At 47.5% G+C, this 19,676-nt stretch overlaps 1 protein-coding gene across 1 annotated transcript in view; it reads left to right on the top strand.

The window, feature by feature from the left end:
* MSRA (methionine sulfoxide reductase A) overlaps positions 1-19,676 on the top strand; it is a gene marked incomplete at both ends in the record, with an annotated part of 344,628 nt that overhangs the window by 171,272 nt on the left and 153,680 nt on the right. Inside the window, one exon of the mRNA XM_080710038.1 lies at positions 1,008-1,127. Coding sequence (XP_080566164.1) covers positions 1,008-1,127 — 120 coding nt within the window. The remainder of the gene's footprint in view (positions 1-1,007; positions 1,128-19,676) is intronic.

Below are 19,676 nucleotides of genomic sequence, written 5' to 3'. Positions count from 1 at the left end.
GCAATTTAGCAAGATCCTTAGCAAACTTAGTGAGACCCTATTTCCAAATAAAAAATGAAATAGGGCTAGGAGTGTAACTCAGAGGTAGAACGCCTCTGTGCTCAATCCCTTGCACCCCAAACAAGAAAAAAGAAAAGAAAAAAAGAACTGAGCACATATGAAGTTGTTATTTAAAAGTACTGTATCTGTCCATGTTGATCTTGAATGTCTCTCCATTACAATCCATAATTTAGTGCTACTGTTCTTTGTTCAGCTATTTGTAAAAAAAAAAATATGATCAGGAGCAAGAGCTGGATGTGGTGACACATACCTGTGGCCCCAGATTGAAGCAGGACGGGCGCGGGATCGAGGCCATCCTCAGCAACTGAGCAGCTTAGCCAGATCCTGTTTCAAATGAAAGAGGACTGCAGTATGGCTTGGAGGTAGAGTGCTCCTAGGCTGGGTCCCCAGTATCCGGTATATATGAGGCCAGGGGGCTGATCGCCAAGTAAAGTTCTATTAATTTGTGAATTGAGTCTGAAAGTATTCATAAAATAATTCTCTTTTTACTGTGTTATGGGAAAGGTATAGATTTAGGTCACAAAAATCTGAGACTGAAGTTTTTTTTTTTTAAAATGTGTGTGTATGGTAGTGGGGATAGTGGAGATTAAGCTCAGAGGTTTTACCTAAACTACATCTCTAACCCTATATTATATATGGTGAAACAGAGTCCTAAGTTGATGAGTCTAGCCTTCAACCTGCAATCCTTCTGTCTCAGCCTCCCAAGTACTGCCCCACCCACCTGGGGAGGCTAGGATTTTACACAGTTCAAATAGAGATCTTCTGTGCGAGCAGCCTAAAATAAAAATGACTTTTTAAATGTTAAAAATTTCTTCTTTACAAGATTTTAAAAAATCAGCCGTTTTATTTTTATTACAACTCTTGTTTCCTAGCTAGCAGGCATTATACTGTGAAATGACCACCTTGTTTGAAAATACCGATTAATCCCTATCTTGTGTTTTTCGTAGGAATGGGCTGCTTCTGGGGAGCTGAAAGGAAATTCTGGCTCTTGAAAGGAGTGTATTCGACTCAAGTGGGCTTCGCAGGAGGCTACACTCCCAACCCCACCTACAGAGAAGTCTGCTCAGGTAGGAAGACGTGGCCCTGTGTGTGACCAGGGAAATGAGGCTTGTCCCTGCTGGCAGATGATGGGATCTTTACGATGGAAACACAATTTTTAAAAATATTTCCCTAGTCTTCTCTTTACTATTCTGTAAATATGCCTTTTTGCCTCTTGCTTTATTTTTAGAAGATAATAAATTACTGTGGGTCATGTCCTTTAGCTTTTGAACGAGTGCCCTGAAACCTAGTGTGGTGGGGCAGTGGTGTTTCAGCTTGATCAGCGATCCAGGCGGGGCTCAGCCTGCAGGCTCTTCTGCCCCTCTGGCCTGGACGCTTCATTCATGTGGCCTCTGGCCTGGGCTCCTTGGGCACACGGCCGCGTGAACCCGGGGGCCTGGGGCCAGCGGATCTCAGTTGGTCTCACTCAGAGGGCCGGCAGTTGCTTCTGGCAGCTGGTTGGTGTTCAAGGTGGGCTGGGAAGTGAGAGCAGGGGATGCAGGGGCCCGGCTAATTCATATGGTGGTGGAGACAAGAACAGGGAGCCCAAGAGAGGATGAGCCCCATTCTCTGGGCCAGGTTTGCTGTTGTCCCACTGGCCAAAGCAAGTCATGTGGTCTAGCCCTCCACGCCTGGCCAGCAATCCAGGGAGGTGTGAAGAAACCAGGACCATCAAAGCCGGGACCCGCCCTGTGGCCCAGATGTCTCATGCACCACATGTATTTTCTGCAGGAAAAATCATGAAAAGCCATGTCGTAATGAATGCAGGGATTAGCAAACCGTGACCCAAACCGAATCCTCTTCTTCCCTATATATATATAGAGAGAAACTTCTGTTGAAACACAGATGTGCCCATTTTCTTTTTAATATATCATCTGTGAACATATTCATGCCACAATAGCAGTGTTTTATGGTTGCAACAGACTGTATGCTTTGCCAAGTGTGTGGTGTTTAATATCTGGCCCTTTACACGCACGCACGCACGCACGCACGCACTCACACACTGAAGCTGCTGTGGCAATTCTAGCTCCAGTGCCGGATTGCTTCTCCGGATTTGTTCCAGGGCTCCAAAATTCTCTTTATTTTTCTGTCAGCTCAAGTAACCTATTAAGAATATTTTTTTAACTTAATTGGCTTGAATTTTGTTGTAAGACTCCAGTAAAAACTACTCGTGTAACACTCACAGTGGTCCTTTCCTGTACAGAAATATATGAATGGCACATGCAAAGTGATTTTTACATATTTTAGGCCAAATTATGGTAATCTCTTACTATGTAGATAAGACGCAGGTAACTTTTTCTTATAAACGAGATGAATTTTTGAACCTTTATGCCTCATCTTACTTGAAAAACTGAGAAGAGACCTAAAATACAGAATATCGGCAGCATTAAAAACATTAACCAAAGCAAAAGGTTTTTTTTTTCCTTCTCTAGGTCTCTTTGAGCTGTAGAATTTTACCTGTAGTAGTGTTTGTAAAATTCAGCTGTACTTGCCAATAGTTTGAATTAATATAAACACTGATTTTTACAAAGGATTATTTTTCAACAGGATACGCTGTTTATGATCTTAAGAGATCTGAGCTGGGAGGGTCCGTCTCAATTTATCGTCCCCGGTGGTCACAGGTGGCCTTTAAACAGGCGGGCACAGCTTCATCTTTAACATAAAGCCCTGACTGGGGCTGTTTGTGGGGGGCCTCTCAGCCCTCTGGGGCTGCTGTGGGGAGGACAGAAGAGGGCGCGTGCGGGATGATAAGTATGTCCATGTGCCTGCTTTCACGTATGTGCTGATCTTGAGGTAAAATTTCACTGTGCGACCATGAGGGTATTATCAAAATATGTGAGCCGGGCGTGGAGGCGCTTGTAATCCCCGCACTTGAGAGGCGGAGACAGGAGGATCACACAGGTTTGAAGCCAGCCATGCTGGCTTAAGAGACCCTGTTTCCAAATAAAAAAATATAAAAATAGTTCTGGGAGTGTAGCCCGGAGGTAGAAGGGCTTCCAGAAACCCCAGTACCATAAAAAAAAAGTGCCGCCTTCTTCTTCTTCTTCTTCTTCTTCTTCTTCTTCTTCTTCTTCTTCTTCTTCTTCTTCTTCTTCTTCTTCTTCTTCTTCTCCTCCTCCTCCTCCTCCTCCTCCTCCTCCTCCTCCTCCTCCTCCTCCTCCTCCTCCTCCTCCTCCTCCTCCTCCTCCTCCTCCTCCTCCTCCTCCTCCTCCTTCTTCTTCTTTTTGCATGTAGGAAAGGATTAAAATATTCTAGCTTGGTGTGATGGCGCAGGCTTGTAATCCCAGTACTTGAAGGATGAGACAAGATCGCAGGCTCAAGGACAGTTTCAACAAGCAGTGAGAATCTCATCAACCTAGCAAGACCCTGTTTAAAAATGAAAATAAAATAGAGCTGGGGTGTATTTTGGAGATAGAATGTTTTGGGGTTCAATTCCCAGTACCATGAAAGAAAGAAAGAAAAAGAAAGGAAGGAAGGATGGAAGGAAGGAAATATTCTGATCAGCATTAAGTATGTAGAATATCGAATAAATACTGTAATGGTTGATCCATAATTTTTTGCTTCTGTTTCAAAGTTAAACCAATGCTTCTGCAGAGCTATAAAAAGATTCCGATGAACCCTAGAGATTGCCTAGGTGTATCCCCTCAAGTCTTAGGAATGGAAACAAGTAGATTCCTTCCTGCAATCCCAGGCAGGACTCAATGGCCTAAGGAAAACGGTAGCTAAGAACCCCCACCCCAGTATATCTACTGCTGTACTGTTACCCTCATCCTGAAGAATGCAGTGACGCACCCCAGTGCGTTCCCATATCGTGAGTGCGTGTTTTCTCACACTCCTGCTGGCCATTTCTACCCTGATGACTGCTGTGCACTGAGGTCCCAGGATGTGCCAGGCACTGCAGCAAGCAATGAACGGGCCTGCACAGTTCTCTCAGGAGGCGTAGGGGTGTCTGTCTTTTGCAGAGGGGTGTCGAGCCTCAGTGAGGGTAAAGAGCTCAGTCAGGGTCACCCATAGCTGGAGTTCCTACCTCATTTGCTCTCATCCCAAAGGTGATGCCACTGACCAGGGTGTACGTCCCCCAACTGCCCCTGAGGCCAACTCTCTCGATCCATCTATTCACACTTCCGCCTGCAGAGTCTCAATTCTCTTTCAGCTTTATCTCTCTGCTATACTGTCAAATATGTTAATGATTAATGTGCTTTTATAATGATTAGTAAAAGGAAAATGCCAAGGAATTTTTTTTTAACCTCTTGCTGTTTAGAAGGAAAAAGGACCAAAACCCTGTAAGATCTGGTCTTTGCAAATAGCTGGCGGTAGAGGTCTCTATCCATGGGTGGCGATGGGAACCAGGAGGTGGGTGGAGAACTCTATACTCGATACCAGCACTCCTGCTAAGTTGGTGGCAGCATCGGAACGCGTGGTTGTCATGGAAACTTGCTCTTGATTGGGAAGAGATACTTACTGGGTCTAACCCTGACAAGGAAGGAGAGATGATTTCTTTCCCCAGGCTTCTTGTTGTTGTTGTTGTTGTTGTTCTGATCATAAAAGGGGGAACAAAAAGGCAGAGAGCGGCAGTGATAGAATAGCCCCTCTGGCATGGGAGTAGCAGAATCTTCAGGTCTCCCAGGAGAGCAGGGAAGAACAAATAAGGTCTCCAGGTAGAGTAATTTCTGTAACCCGGCAATTAAAAGAGTTTTGATGGAGGAGACAGAGCAGGTTGCACTGGCAAGCCTCGCCTCCGCGCCCCAGCGCTCAAAGCCTGTTGAACACATCACTGGAGGGGTTGGGCTGCATGGAAGAAAGCCCACCAACGCCCTGCTCAGGGCGTAATAATTGCCAAGGCTCACAGTGAAAGAAGCCCTAGTTTATATTTTAGTATTTGCACCGATTTAAAATTTTCTTACTCTTATGTTTGTATGCACTTTGTAACATGTGAATATTTTGTAAAGGTTTTTATTTATTGATTATTCTATTTTTTGTGGTCCTGGGGATGGAACCTAGATGCCTCTACCTCTGGGATACACCCCCAACCTATTTTATATTTTTATTTTGAACAGGATCTCACTAACTTGCTGAGAGCCTCACTGAGGCTGGCTTTGAACCTGTGCCATCCTCCTGTCTCAGCCTCCCAAGCTCTGGGATTACAAGTGTGCACCACCACACCTGGCTATTGGTTATTTTTTCAAGAAAAGAGACATAAGGATGTGGATTGTGGGCAAATTTCTTCTCCCCTATAGCAGCGTGCTTGAGTCAAAGGTGCCATTTGGTTTGGGGGGACATGTGCCAGAATTATGAGGAGGGGGTTGTTCAGATCCCAAGCTCATGGGGCCGGCACTGCCATTGCTCTGCTTCTGATGTCTCACATGATCAGAGCTTTCAGAGGTGTGCTCTGAGCACACAGATCTGTGGCCACAAGCCAAGGGCCCCTGGGCAGGGTGAGCATGCGTGCACAGGCTCACCCAGAAGCACCTGCGCAAGGGGGAGTGTGTGCCTGAGAACAGAAGCAGAGAAGTCTGTGTTCTCATGTGCAGATGGTGTTTCCTTGTGAAGGTAGAGAGGCTGGGAGCTTTGAAACCCAAGCTAGGGCTGCAATCAGGCCCAGAGAAAAGACACACAGCTCCTCGTGACCGCTGAGATGGGAGGTGGCCCAACAGTGACACTGGATGGAGATGCCATGGCGGATATGAGCTCCCTGGTGGGTCTGTGGGCTTCCGGGCATCTCCACCCCACCTGTGTCATGAGCCTGCGACAGGGGGCATCCTCTCCAAATTGATTGCCCTTGGTGGGACTGAGTGAGGAAAAGGGGGTTGGGGGCCTTCAAAGCTGAGAGCCAGGAGCTGGAGCTCCATGGTTTTCCAAAGGTTGTGATTTCTTCCTTGCCTTTCCCTGGAGATTCCTCATCTCACATTGTCCAGAATTCCAGGAATCCCCTATTGATTGATTTTTGATTGAGCAAGCGAGTGACTGACCTGCTTAGAAACCTGTGTGAAAAGCGACCATCCTCCTGTAACAAGTGTTCAAGCTCCACCACCCGAGTCTACCCTCACTGAACCTGTAGTGCCCAAGCTGAGAAGTGCCCCTCTCCCCGTGTCAGCCCTGAGCTCCAGCCCTGCAGTAGGCACCCAGCGTCTGCTCTGATGCAGGGTAGCATTTCTCCACCATTTATGGTGTATTTCCTCTGTCTCTAAGAGATGTGCAGAGATATGATTTATGCCTTTGTGGCCACTCTGCTTCTAAAGGAGTTTGCAAGGACTCACCCTTTCGTCTGTGTTGTTTGCCAGTGTAGGGTCTTCCTGGCATCGGAGAACCCAGATCCTGGAGTGGGGTAGCCACGAGGAGCTCCGCTCTTACGTGGTGTTCCTGAATAAATAAACACAACTCCGACTGGGAACGTACACGCCAACTCACACTTCACGAAACCGAGCAACACTAGTCCCTCTCTTCCGACTCCTTTCCCTACAGTCAGATGAAAGCTTGGTCTTCCACACTTGTTGTAAAGAGCTGGACTGACCCTGCTTTCTCTTCACACACGCGCACACGTGCACGCACACGCATGCACACTCCCGCAAGTAGTTGTTATGCAAACCATCCGATAACTGGCGTGCTCTTGCTTTCCCGCCTGACTCTGGAAGTAATTGAGCTATTCAGACTCCTGAATACTCTGATAGAGAATTATTCTTACATTTTATAATAACGACTGTACAGATGAAAATATGAAAAGACATTCTTCAGTGGGTAAGCATTCTGGCTTAATTTCAGAGCATTAGCCTAATGTACAAATGCCCCATTTCTGGCAAGAAAACGCAGGGTGCTCATTCACTGGGTAGTATCTTCTCGCACTTTGCTTACAGATGTTCAGAACAATTCCATGTTTATTGGTCTATTCAAAAGCTTTCAGAAGTCTGCTCAGCCTAGTGGCACCAAGGCCAGAAGCATAACGACTTTTCCTCCTCGTGAGAGTCACAACCACCAAGGTGACCCGAGGCCCCGGAACTTCCTTTGTGGACACAATGCTCCCGTCCCCGAGGTTTGAGTGGGGCCTGGCTGGGCGGAGCAGAGCACGGGAGGCCTCGAGTGCATTCCCTGTGGTGTCCGGGCTCAGGCATTCCCTTGCCGAGCCTCAGTTTCCTCTTTTGTAAAGTAGGAGCAATGTTACTTTATGAGGCCAACAGTTGTGATTGGGTTATTTGGAAATAAAATGCTTCAACTCAGTAGTATGCTAGGGAGTTAGGCACACAGGCTTCCTGCCACTCCAGCCCTGGGCACGTCAAAGGTAAAAGCGATGGGTCATGAAGCGCATCTGGGCGGGGCAGGGACCAGCCCACAGCCCGCGTCCGCGGTGCAGCACCTGGAGCCTCTTTCTTCCCCTCCTCGACTGTGTTCTTCCCAGGGATACAGCTACCCCTTCTGCAAGTGTGTGTTGTTATTTCCTCGAGGCCTAAGAGCTCCGACTAAGCATCGAATAATAATTTCTTGATTAACATAAAGCAGCTCAGGACGCCTTCGATTGACTTAATTTCTGAAGTGTTTGGGTGGAGGCGCGCGTCTGTGTATCTTCCAGGAGGTTAATGGGCCCGTTCTTTTTCAAAGTGAGGATGGGTTCTGTTATTAGCAGATCTTATCAAGCCATGGAAAACTCTTTCTGAATTCCTCGCAGACTGCTTTGAGTCTCCTTTCAGTGTGCAGTCGGTCTTATTGTACTCATTTCAATGTCAGTCAAGGTAAATTAGCACGTCATTGACAGATCCCTGAAAATGCAGGGGTCGGCTTCTCATTCCTCACTACAAGCAATTTAATCATTTTTGTTCCTCATATTTTAGACATAAAATTGGGCCTTGAACTTGTAGCAGGCAGAATGAAAATGCTTCTCTCTCTCTCTCAAACTTGTAAACCCAGTCGCCCTCAACAACAGGCTTGGCTTCTCCACAAGCAGCATCCCCCTCGAAGGGCTGACAGCTGGAGTCCTGGGCTGTAGACTATGGGGGAGCCATGTGGTTTCAGGCCATCCTCTCCTAGTCCGGCAGTTTTCAAACTGGGCAACCATGGAACCCTGGGCTGCAGAAAGCCGCTGCAGGGTCCCCAGCACGGAAGCATTTGCCCTAAACAGCAAGGATTGAGCTGCAGGGAGAAGCCAGGGCAGCTTTTCCCTGCGTTCCGTATCGGGGTCCTGGTGAATGCACTGTTTCAAAGAGCTATTACAAATGTTCGAAGGCCACCGAGGTGACTGCGGAAGAAGCCGCGGCTGAGAGAGACCAAGCGATTGGAGAGATGGGTTGGAGGAGACGGGGAAAGCAGACTTGTCCCCGAGCCCTGGAAGGATTTAAAGGTGAGGCTTAGTCGGCCCTGTCAGGTGAGGCTGGCGGCCAGGGCTGCAGAGTGGCGGCGGCTTCTGAGTGTGAAATGTCAAGATTTCAAGGGTCTGAGATTTTTCCTCATTCCCTGCTCATTGTTTCGGTTAGGCCATGTTGTGCTTCCAAATTGAGCACAGCAGACCCCCCTTATCTGTGGGGCTACATCTCAAGACCCCCAGCGAATGCCTGAAACTGCAAAGAGTCCTGCTTTTGCTTAGATGTACTTAGCTGTGTGAGGCTGAGCTTACTAGTGAATCACCCCAGACACTAACAGCAATAGCGGATGGTGGAGAACCGTGACGACGACATGCTGTAATAAAAGTTATGCGATGCGCCTTCTCTCTAGATACTTTCCATTCATTGGTGCGCTGTGATTACGCATCAGGTGAGGTCGGAGGGACAGACAGACACGCGCTCGTTGTGTCCCCTCCAGTCTCCGTCCTTCCCCCTCCCCGCAGGCAACTTGGCTGGCATTGATTCAGATAGCTCGTGTATGAACGAGGGTGTTTGAATAGTTTCAACATCAGAGCCCCTCTCCCCCCACTCCCTCTCCAGACCCCCCCCATCCCACCAGTGCCCCCCCATTTATCTGGGGTTCTCTCTGCCCCCCGGTTTCTCCCTAGCCCCCCCCTGTGAGCGCAAACACATGGCCCTTCATTTTCTGTACTGGCTAATCTCACTAAGCGTAATATCCGTGAGTTCCCTCCATTTGCCTGCAAATGGCATGCTTTCTTTTTTATGGCTGAGTAGGATTCCATACACACCGTGGAATCCTACTCCCAATTCACTCGTCTGTCGAGGGATTGTTCTGTGTTAACCCTTCTTCTGGACCGTGGCTGACTGAAACGGTTACAGGGTGGCATCTTCTTCCTCAACTCTCACTGCTTCTGAGAGAAAGAATTCAAACAGAAAACCCCAACGGGGGAACGTAAGAGGTTTCTTGAGAGAGGTGCATGTGCAGTGTCAGAGAAGGCTGTGGTAAAGGGTTACATTCCAGAGAAAAGGTCTGGAACGGGCTGGGCTCCTTTCTGAGTAGACAGTGGAGTGGGCCTCTTGATGTGGGAGCCATATGTATTCCCCTGGATGCCCCTTTCTCGTCTTACGTATGTGGGGTGGTCATTTGTCCCTTCTCCCACCATAGCTGTACTGTGTCTGTGTAGAATTCACCATATTGGGAACTTCCCCATTGCCTAAGAGAAGCCGTGTGTGTGTGTGTGTGTGTGTGTGTGTGTGTGTGTGTGTGTGTAGGGGTACTCACGCAATGAGTTCAGCCTCCTGGCATCCTTGTTTTCACTCGGTTGGAGAGGAGGTTCCTATATCTCCATCCATGAGGGCCTACTTAACTTTTCTCTAGGTATGTCCCAGTTTTGCCCTGACCTGCTCACTTCCACCTAGCTACTGGCAAAACCACGTAAAGCAAACCAGCGGGCGGGAGGGCCGGGCTTGTTGGAGCTTCCCAGTAGGGCTTTTGTGACAGGTGGACGCTTTTTGTGTGGTCTGATGCAGCCAGCAGCAGAGCTGCGTTGGTGACAGCCAGGAGCCTGCTCGAGCCCCTGGACTTAGGAAGAGGGGAAATCACGGGCGGGGAGCGCTTGCTTGCGTCGCCCTTCACGGTCCCTCAAAGCTTCCGCCAGCTGGCTCCCGCTGACCCCACACATGGCCTGTATGCCCCCACCTCATCATCTCACCCTCATCTCCTTCAGTTCTCAATGCTTAAGAGAGATGACATTGCACTGAGTCAAATCGCACGCGCTCCAGGCGCTGAGCCCAGAGCCGTCCCCGTCATCACCAGTGTCCTTCCTCCGTGGCGTGACGTGAGAGCCGCTGCCCTGGAGGGCCTCGTGCAGCTTGAGCGTATGATCTTGCGGCCTCCCTTTGTCCTGCAGGTGCGGAAGTGCCATGCCAAGGCGGGGCTCAGAGTCCCCGAAGATGAACAAAACCGACCCACTCAACCTCACACTTAGCTAGAGATAACCTAGAATTTGCCCAGTGTTCCAGTCCAGCGTTAGTGGTCAGGGAGAACAAGGATTTTCTGAACCGCTCCCAAGAGCTGAAGCTGGCAGGCAGTGTACGTGAGCCACCCGGCTGTCCTCTGGCCTAGATGGCGCAGGGAAACATTAGTGCCTTTCCACCCATGCCAGGCCCACCAGCCGGGGACTCCGGGGAAGCCAGGGTCTGCTCTTTGTCATTTAAGGGCGAGAGGTGAATGTGTAGGGACAGTCTGTGGACACTCTGAAGACCGCCACGCGTGCGGGGCATTCTCCACGTGACCTTGCTCTGTTAATATTCGCTAGCTGTCTGGCTGGTTAACCCACCCCCCTCCTTAATGAAAGCCCTGCTGGGGAACAGGTGTGGTGGGTTAAATGTCAACAGAGTGACAGGCTTTAAGTAGTTAAATATGTAAATATTTCAGCTATATTGGATGATCTAACTGGAATAAGCCAGTTATATTCAAACGGAAAGTGAATCAAATGGAAAAGAACAATAATAAAGGAATCTTTTATACACACCCAACCCCAGAAATAGGTCACCCTTGCCTTGTGTTGGGATTCTGTTCTCAAAGACTTAGACGGGAGATTAAGAGGAGTTTGCCGCGGCAAGCAGTTTTTAACACGTAATTGCCAAAGCAATGGATGAATGTGCCTACACTGATATTTTCAAATCACATATAATGGAACCGTAATGTAATAAGAGAATGGGCGGGGGGTGAGCTTCTCCAGGAATTTTATGTGATTCGCTAGGTCTTAATTACTTCCTAATGACTAACAATGTTCACGACCTAAGAATAAGGTCTCTCTCTCTTTTTTAAGTTACATTAAAAATGAATATCGGGGTCAATGACTACCCTGTCTGCCAAGTGAAAATCACAGTCAGGGTTTCATGCAAATACCCAGGCATCCACAGAGAGAACCAGGCAGGGGAGGCGGCTCCGGAGGGGTTGGACTGTGCCTCTCAGTGGCCCAGAAGCACTTACCAGTGACCCCAGCCTCTAAAATATTAAATAAAGCTGCTGATTTCTTTTAAGAATAAACTAGACGCTCTATTAAAAATGTCTAGTGGTCTGGAACCACTGAGATGATCTAATCCATAGAAACGCGGGGTTCCTTTTTTCTCAGCTGCATGGTCCTTAGAGCTCATCTAGGAGTTTGAAACTTTTTGTTAGACATTAGAATCTTTTCCTTGGATGAATATTTCCACGGCTATTTAGGATGAACACATGGTGTTCGAGGTGCCCTGCTGGGGAGAGCCTGCCTTCTGCACTGTCCTTGCTATTCGAGCCCCAAGGTGCCTCCTGGGGAGCACAAGGAGCTCTCTCTCTAAATCAGTAAGGCTGGGGACCCTGCCCTCTGGTGAAGCAAGAAGCCTCCTGCAGATCCTCGCAGCAGCGCCTGGAGAGGCTCCTCAGGAGGCCCTGTCTAGAGACAGTGCAGGAAGGCAAGCAAAGGGCCGTCTCGTTTTCTGTCTTCTCAGAGATGTGCCGGCCACTCAAGGAGCCCGGGCGTAGGTGCTTTTGCACAATTCCAGGTCTCCCAGCCACCAGCCCTGAGACTCCTGGCGACTTGTGCTCCGTGCATGCTCCGCCTCAGCTCTGGACTGGGAGCATGTTTATTTTAAGGCTGCCTCCCCCTCAGTCCTGGAGGTAAGGGCATGTTAGCCACTGTGACGCCAGGCCGTCAGCTGCCCTGCCCTGCTCTGGAAAGGTGGGTTGACGAAAAGTCATAGGTGCCTGAACTTGAGTATCTTTGCACATATCTGTCACCTTGTTTAATGCTTGTTCTGTTGTGTTTGAGAGTCTGGAAATGCTCCAGGGAAAATCTTCTGTGCACTTTCAAGTCAAGTAGTGAAAGTACGTGGCAAAGCCACGCGATGGGGCTGGAGTCACAGGGCGGCAGTGTCAGAGGAAGCGGCCTTCCCTTTCAGTGACATTCACATGGATAAACCTTCCGTTTCAGAGCAGTTGGAGGCTCAAAGCAAAACCGAGTGGGAAGTAGAATAGGTTTCTGAGCACCCCGTCCCCACACCCCAAGCACCCCTCTTCCCAAGCCCACCCCAGCTGCATGGGTCACGCCATAATCTCCTGGGCTTCCCTGTTGGTGGGGTGCGTTCTGTGGATTTGGACGATGCCCAGTGGCACATCTCCACTGCTTTTGTACACAGAATACTTCTACTGCTAAAAGTCCTGTGCTCTGTACCTTCCACCTGTCTCCCAGTGTCTGGCACTACTGAACTTGTTACCACTCCATGGTTCTGATTTTTCCAGAATGTCGTTTGGTTGGAATCACACCGCCTGCAGCCTTTTCAGAGGGCCTTCTTGAACTAAGTGATATGCACTTAAAGTTTCCCCGTGTCTTCTCGTGACTCAGTGGCTCATTTCTTCTTGGCACTGAATAATATTCCGTCGTCTGGATGTACCGTAGTGCGTGTGTCTATCACATACTGCAGTGCGTCTTGGGTGCTTCCAGGTTTGGACACTAATGAGCAAAGCTGCTGTGTAACCACACAGCCGAGATGGAAGCAGGAACTCAGAGCTGAGCCCCGGAGGCCTGATCAAAGCGGAGCTCTACAAGAGATAATTGCTTTTGGCAATGTCCACTTGGATTTTTTCCCACTTGAATTTTTTCAATTCATTCTCCATTTGAATTTTGGGGGGATGTGGGGCTGAAACACAGAGGTAACAAGAATTCAGATAACACAGCAATGTGCAATGGCCATCAGTGACCTAGTCCCAGGGAAGGCATCTTGCAGGGTCCCGCTGGGCCAGTTTCCATGCTGCCCTTATGTCTTTCTCCGTTCACTGGTACACTGAGGCTGTGGCTTCTTGGAGTTTTAGCTCTGAGAGATGTTTTGTGCCAGACATCTTGCTTTGGGTGGGGAGCTCTTAGGTTTCATCTTCTGCCTTCTCCCCATCCACATAGTAGCTGCCAAGGCAGGTTCAGAAGAAACTTCAGGAGCTCTGGAGCTCGCCTACCTTCTGTTATGGCTTGGAGTTGGAATATGGCCTACAGAGCTCATGTGTTAAAAGCATGTTTCTCAGTTTGGACTGGAAATGAGCACTACCAGGGTAAAATGGGTACACAGCAACTGTGGATCTGGCCCGATAAATGGCACAGACATGGGAGAACTGAGCCATGTGCAGGTGAACCATCGATGAATGTTCACCCGGGAACTTGGACCCGTGGCAGCAGAGTGGAAGAGGATCACATTGACAAATCCTCCAGAGCTGCGTGTACCAGCATGCCTGGGCCAGTGATGCTGGACATAGAACTCTGGCTAGTAATGAAACAGAGAGAAAAGTCTGCTGTAGCCCAAGATGATTAGGAGAGAGAGAGAGAGAGAGAGAGAGAGAGAGAGAGAGAGAGAGAGAGAGAGAGGAGATGAGAACAGCTCATAACTCTAGCGTCCCACACACCAGCCCACAGTGTTGACAAGCACAGATGGGCTGGTCATGTATCCTGGAGTTAGGGCAACAGATGGACAGTTCATTGCATAAACTGCCTCCCTAGGGGCTACAAATGCCAGCTAGGAAATCCAAGGACATATCAGGTTGACCCAATGACAATATCCCTGGGCAGAGGTAGAAACCAGGTGCTCATGATGTGGAACGACAGCATTTTTCCCTGGTTGGAGAAAAGCAAGAAACACTAAATAAAGGAAGGAAGGAAACTTCATTGCATGCTTGGATTTAATTTTTTTTAAACTTATCTTTAATTAATCTTTGTAAGATCTGACTTCAATTATGTCACTTCTGAATGTTGTAATCATAGGACATTCACAGCACTGGGTGAGGAAATAACATTTTGATATTTGGTACATAAGCAGAATACATCTGAAATAAATTTTCTTAACATTGAACTTTTACTCTAAGCACAAAATGCAAAATAACAACTTTCTTGGAAATTGTTAATTATAGACTATGGTTCAGTTTTTCCAAAATAAAGTGTAAAAATACAAGATGGATTCATCATGTAAGAAACAAACAGCACTAAACTAAAACAAGATGGTTCTGTCTGCCTATATATAGGCACCATAATGATCCTTTGATGGTACCCATCATCTTTTCATTGGATGGCAAAACGGATGAAATGGTGAGTCTTTAAGTCACTACTGATTCAACATTTCTATATACATCTAGTATATGTGCATGTTCAAAGCTTTAAAAAATATTCATTTAAGCCAGGCATAGTGGTGCATGCTTGTGATCCCAGTACTTGGGAGGCTGAGACAGGAGGATATGAGTTCGTGGACAGCCTTAAGCTACTTAATAAGGCCATCCAAAATTTAGTGAGACCCTATTTTAAAAGAAAGAATAAAGCCACGTGTGGTGGCGCATGCTTGTAATCCCCACGCTTGGGAGGTGGAGACAGGAGGATCACACAGGTTCAAAGCCAGCCGCGCTGGCTTAAGAGACCCTGTTTCCAAAAATAAAAAAGTATAAAATAGGTCTGGGAGTGTAGCCCAGAAGGAGAAGGGCTTCCAGGAACCCCAGTACCACAAAATAAATAAATAAGTAAATAAATAAATAAATAAATAAATAATTGGGCTGGGTTCATAGCTTGGAGGTAGAATGCCCCTGGGTTCAATATCCAGCAACACACACACACACACACACACACACACACACACACACACACAATTTCATTTAGAGTTGGGTGTGGTGGTACATGTCTGTAATCCTAGTACTTGGGAGGCTGAGACAGGAAGATCACAGATTTGAGGCCAGCCTCAGTAACTTAGTGAGACCCTGTTTCACAATAAAAAATATAAACTGGGAATGTAGCTCAGGGGTAGCATGCCCCTGGGTTCAATCCCCAGTACCCCCTGCCTCCACCAAAATATGTGTTTGCTTTTTAAAAGTCACTGAGAAAGCCAAGCATGGTGATACACAATTGTAATCCCAATACTTGGGAGGCTAAGAGAGGAGGATCGTAGATTTGAAGCCAGCCTCAGCTACTTAGTAAGGACCTCAGCAACTTAGTAAGACCTTGTTTCCAAATAAGAAATGAAATCAGGCCGAGGGTGTAGCTTGGAGGTAGAATGACTTCAGGTTCAATTCCTAGTACCACACACACACAAAGCACTATAGTGGGGCCAGGCAGCTCGTTTCTGTCTTCATGAGGAACATATTCATTGCTTTAAGAAATAGACTTCAATTTTTAGAGCTTTGTGGACTTAGAGGAAAACCAGACAGCAGGTACATAGAGTTCTTCTATCACCCACCCTTCTCATAGTGTACATTCACCCCACTACTAACATCTTGCACTAATGTGGGACGTTTGCTATAATTGATGAGCCAACATTGGTACATTATCATTAAGTGTAGGTCCCTAGTTAACATGGCGGTTCCTCCTGTTGTATATTTTGTGAATCTCGACAGATGTATAATGACAGGCCTTCACCATTACGCGATCACAAAGAATAGTTTAGCCATTCTGAAAATTCCTGCGTTTCAGTATATTCATTCCCCATCCTACAGGCCTCTGGTGGCCACTGACTTTCACTAATTATAGTTTTGATTTTTCAGACTGTGCTGTAGTTGTGTGGTTTCAAAATGTCCTTGTAGTTTTTTATATTGATTTTGTTTCACTTAGCAGTCAGCTTTCAGGATTACTCATGTTGTTTCATGGCTTGTTAGCTTGTATCTTTGTATAATCTTCCATCACATAAACGCCATCATAGGAATCCCATCCTGTCAACAAACCACTGTGTGTTTATCCGTTCACCTCCTTAAACTTCCTACAGTTGCTTTCAGCTTTTGGCGATTACAAACACAGTTGCCATCAACCCTCATGTGCAGATTTTTGTGTGCACATACGTTTTCAGCTCATTTGGATAAATATCTAGAATGTGATGGCTGGATTGTGTGGTAAAACCCTTAACTAGTTTTGTAAGAAACTGCCAAACTGTCTTCCAGCACGGCTGCCCCATTCCCCCACTAGCAGTGAACGAGAGTTCCTGTTGCTCCGCGTCCCTGCCAGCACTCGGTGTTGTCAGTGTTAGGGATCGGGGCCAAACTTACAGGCGTGTAGCGCTGTCTCACCGCTGTCTTTTTTTTTTTTTTTTTTTTTGGTGGTACTGGGGTTCCTGGAAGCCCTTCTATCTCCGGGCTACACTCCCAGACCTATTTTTACATTTTTATTTGGAAACAGGGTCTCCTAAGCCAGCGCGCGCGGCTAGCTTCGAACCTGCGCGATCCTCCTGTCTCTGCTTCCCAAGCGCGGGGATTACAAGCGTGCGCCACCACGCCCAGCATCACCGCTGTCTTAATTTGCAGCTCCCTAATGGCATATGATGTGCAAACATCTTTTAACATGCTTATTTGCCTTTGTATAATTTCATACTGGTATCCAGAGTGTTTTCTGAGAGGTGAGTTATGAGGCTTCTAAGCAGGTTTTTTTTTTCTTTATTTTTTGGTACTAGGGATTGAACCCAGGGACATTTTAACCTCCAAGCTATATCTCTAGCCCCTTTTAGTTTTTATTTTGAAACAGGGTCTTGCTAAGTTGCCGAGGTTGGTCCCAAAGCTGTGATCCTCCTGTCTCATCTAGCACCATGTCTGGGTCAGGCTAATTTATTCCAAATATTCTCTTGAAAGCCCATCTGAACTGTGCTGTCCTGAATCCCAACACTCACACCCTTGTTTTCTTGTCTTTCTGCCAACCTCGGCACTGGGTTGCGCTCATGGTTTGGCCTCTCGCATCTTGTTCCCTGGTCATTTCTGCTTCTGATGACTTTAGGGTTGACCCCGGCTTTTCTCCCTGACTTCACACCCACTCTGTCATCTGGGTGCGGTCATCCACCACCCAGGGCTTGTAGAGGTAGAATGACTACAGATTCAGTCTGCCTCACTCTGTCAGCCATGTCCCTCACAACTTAGCTAAACCTGAGGCCTCCTGTCCAGGAAAGTTATCCTCTGCTCAGTGGTTGACATTCACAGCGGCTGTAAGTTGCATGTTTCCACTTTACATGGCTAAACACAGACTATCATTCTTCCTCAAATTACCTTCCTCCTGCCTCTCCATCTCTGGGAAAGGGGCCAATCATTCTACGGTGCCTCAAGCTGTAAAGCTGGGGCTGTTTTTATGCCTTTCCTTCATGTATCAGTGGTTCATCAGGGCTGGGTTCTCAAACCCGAGCCCTTACTGCCCCTGCGTGCTCTATCGAGAGCCAAGGTTCCTCCATGACGGCGCGGGGCCGGGGGAGCTACTGTCTCCAGGAAGATATTTTCCATATGCTCAGCTATTCTGCTAATGCCAAATACTCTTTTTTGAAAACCCTATGTTTCCCGGTAGGGTGACCTCTTCGGTCTTTCCAGTGCTGAAATCTAAGTTCTTTGACTATTTTTGAAAATACTGAAGAGCTTCTAGAATCCCTGTCCTCTTTCAGTTGTGGCTGCGGCCACTGTGGACCTGGCCTGAGCTTCCTGGCCGCTCCTTGAGGCTCAGTGCTAGGCTCCTGCTCTGTTGTTCAGAGGGGACCCAGGCAGCTGCACAGCAGGAGGTGAGGAGGGAGAACCAGGCAGTCAGAGCGTCGCTGCACAGTTATGTTGTCCTAGCTGATGCCAATTCTTAGAGTAGCTGATGCTCCCAGAAATTACAATCAGATACAAAACACGTAACAAAACCAAGAGCTTTACCTCGTATTTATTTATACCCTCTGCTTTGCTCAGGCAAATAAGAATTTGACTATATATATATATATATATATATATATATATATATATATATATAAATTTTTTTTATGGTACTGGGGTTCCCGGAAGCCCTTCTATCTCCGGGCTACACTCCCAGACCTATTTTATATTTTTATTTGGAAACAGGGTCTCCTAAGCCAGCACACGCGGCTGGCTTCGAACCTGCGCCATCCTCCTGTCTCTGCCTCCCAAGCGCGGGGATTACAAGCGTGCGCCACCACGCCCGGCAGAATTTGACTATATTTTAAAAAAATATATATTTCTCCAAACCTCAGGTAGGTGTGTCTGTCACAGAAGGTCTATTTTACTTTAATAAGTCTATTGCAATGATGAAACAGAATCCTCCAAACTCATGCCATGCTATGGACCCAAGAGCAGCTCCCCTGAAGGCCAGTCTCTGTGAGTTCACGATCGCCGTCCTGCACCGTCCTGCCTGTCATGAAGTAGCTGCGGGAAGCTCTCCCGGTTTCCTTCAGCTCAGGAGAATCTCAGCATGTAGCACATCACCTCGGAAAATGTTACGCCACGCCCTTAATCGTCCAAAGCCTCCTTGTCACAGAACGAAACCACAGGCAGAGTCGCCCCCTTCTAAAATGCTTGGGAGTGAATGTGTTTCAATGTCAGGTGTTTTCACATTTTAGAAGTTTTGTATATACATAATGAGATATATTGGGGGTGAGACTTAAGTCTTAACATGGAATTCATTCATGTCTCAAATACACCTTATCCACATAGCCTGAAGTTACTTCTAGATAGCATTCTGTTATTTTGTGCACAAAAGACAACTTCGCAGTATGGAGTTTTCCACTTGTGGGGTTATGTTGCCTCTCAAAAAGTTTCCGATTTGGATTTTTGGATTGGGGATGCTCAACCTGTATTATAAAACTGTGCACACAGTTAAAAGTAATCGCGAGATATATTTGATTCTAAGTTTGTCAGAAGCTCAGCCTCAAATCTTTTTCAAAGTTTTCTGTTCTGTCGTTTCTGCAGCTGAGTTTCAGCCTGCTTGCTGGAGCTGCAGGCACCCCAGGTTGGGTGCAGGTGGGTGCAGCAGGGAGCTGGCTCTGCGGCTGGCTCTGGACAGGCAGAAGCGAGCAGGTGGGCACAGCAACTGAGGGAGAGCCGGGGCATTCAGGGTGACAGGAGAAAGAACAAGAAGGATGGAGGTTTTAAGGACAGATGACTAAGGATTCATGAGAAACCTTTAGTCTTGGTGCATGGACCAGGAATGTGAGCCTGTGTATCAAGTCCAAGGAGTTAATGTGGGCCCCAGGAGGTCAGCTCAGTAGATAGGCAGGCCTGCCTGCTGGAGAGATTGCAAACAGCACCCATGGTGGACGGTGGAGGTCAAGTTGATCCACGGAGGGACAGGAGTCTTTACTCTCATCCCTTGGTACATGACATCCTGGAGCTAGAGTCAGATTTGGTGAGTCATAAGTAGGCCGTGTTTAGGTTTCTGTCCTTGACTCAGGAAAGTTAGAGCACTGAGGGTCGCTGTTCACTTTTAACCTGCCACTGGTTCAATGCCTTCTCTG

Source organism: Muscardinus avellanarius, assembly GCF_963383645.1.
Source record: "Muscardinus avellanarius genome assembly, chromosome: 14".
Taxonomy (NCBI): domain Eukaryota; kingdom Metazoa; phylum Chordata; class Mammalia; order Rodentia; family Gliridae; genus Muscardinus; species Muscardinus avellanarius.
The sequence above is the reverse complement of the archived record's forward strand: the minus strand, read 5'-3'. Positions and strand labels throughout refer to the sequence as shown.